Raw genomic sequence first — 938 nt, 5'->3', positions numbered from 1 at the left:
CCCGGGGAGCTGGCGGTGGGGCCTGCCGGGCTGCGGCGTCGGAAGCCCCAGGGCTTCGTCCGCACTGATTTTTTAATATATATAAATCTATATCTTGAATAGCAGGGAGGAGTTTCGCTGGTTTTTGACGCGGTTTGGGTTTGTTTTTTTTCCTAAGCGTCCGGTGAGGAGTTGAGTGGGCGCTGTGGCCTGTCGGGGTGATGAGTTTCCTGCTGCCCAAGCTGAGCTGTAAGAGGGAGGTGGATCAGGCGATAAAAAGCGTGGCCGAGAAGGTTCTGGTTCTCCGGTTTGGAAGAGATGAGGATGCTGTCTGTCTGCAGCTCGATGATATTGTAAGAGCCATTTTTTCTTATTTTTTTTTCTTTCTTTTTTTTTTTTTTACATAAAACTTATTTTTAAATAAAACTAACTTTTTTTTTTTCTAAATAACTCTGCTATAGTACCTGTTGCATTCAAGAGAATGTCATACATTGCTTTTGAATAATACGGTGTCTTGTGTGAATTGTGGTAACGAGTGGAAAATGAAATAATACTACATGCATAAACCAGTTTGAAAATTAAGCAAATGTTTATCTTATTGTGGTGGGTGTGCAAAGTGCTTGAAGTAGAGAAGACATGATATTCTAGCCCTGCTTAACCTGATAAGACACAAGGGAAATGGGCTTCATAAAGCTCACCACCCTTCTTCCTCTTCTGTCTCAATCCATTTGTCATCTATCTTCCTCACTCGTTTCAGCTTGCAAAGACAGCTCATGACCTAAGTAAAATGGCAGTCATTTACCTCGTGGATGTGGACAAGGTTCCAGTGTACACCCAGTATTTTGACATCAGTTATATTCCATCTACTGTGTTTTTCTTCAATGGACAACACATGAAGGTTGATTATGGGTATGTCATCCTACCATTCTCTGTTGTGTCTCTAAGAATGATCAGTCTTT

The 938-nt window shown here is 41.7% G+C and overlaps 1 protein-coding gene across 1 annotated transcript in view; it reads left to right on the top strand.

The window, feature by feature from the left end:
• The first annotated feature begins 153 nt into the window (after window positions 1–153).
• TXNL4B (thioredoxin-like 4B) overlaps window positions 154–938 on the top strand; it is a 2211-nt gene continuing 1426 nt past the window's right edge. The window contains exons 1-2 of the mRNA XM_009993349.1: window positions 154–332; window positions 737–888. Of these exons, the coding sequence (XP_009991651.1) occupies window positions 201–332; window positions 737–888 (284 nt within the window). The 5' untranslated portion in view covers window positions 154–200. The remainder of the gene's footprint in view (window positions 333–736; window positions 889–938) is intronic.

This window comes from Chaetura pelagica, unplaced genomic scaffold, assembly GCF_000747805.2.
Source record: "Chaetura pelagica isolate M959 unplaced genomic scaffold, ChaPel_1.0 scaffold101, whole genome shotgun sequence".
NCBI classification, from domain to species: Eukaryota; Metazoa; Chordata; class Aves; order Apodiformes; family Apodidae; genus Chaetura; species Chaetura pelagica.
This window is presented reverse-complemented; position numbering and strand designations above follow the sequence as displayed.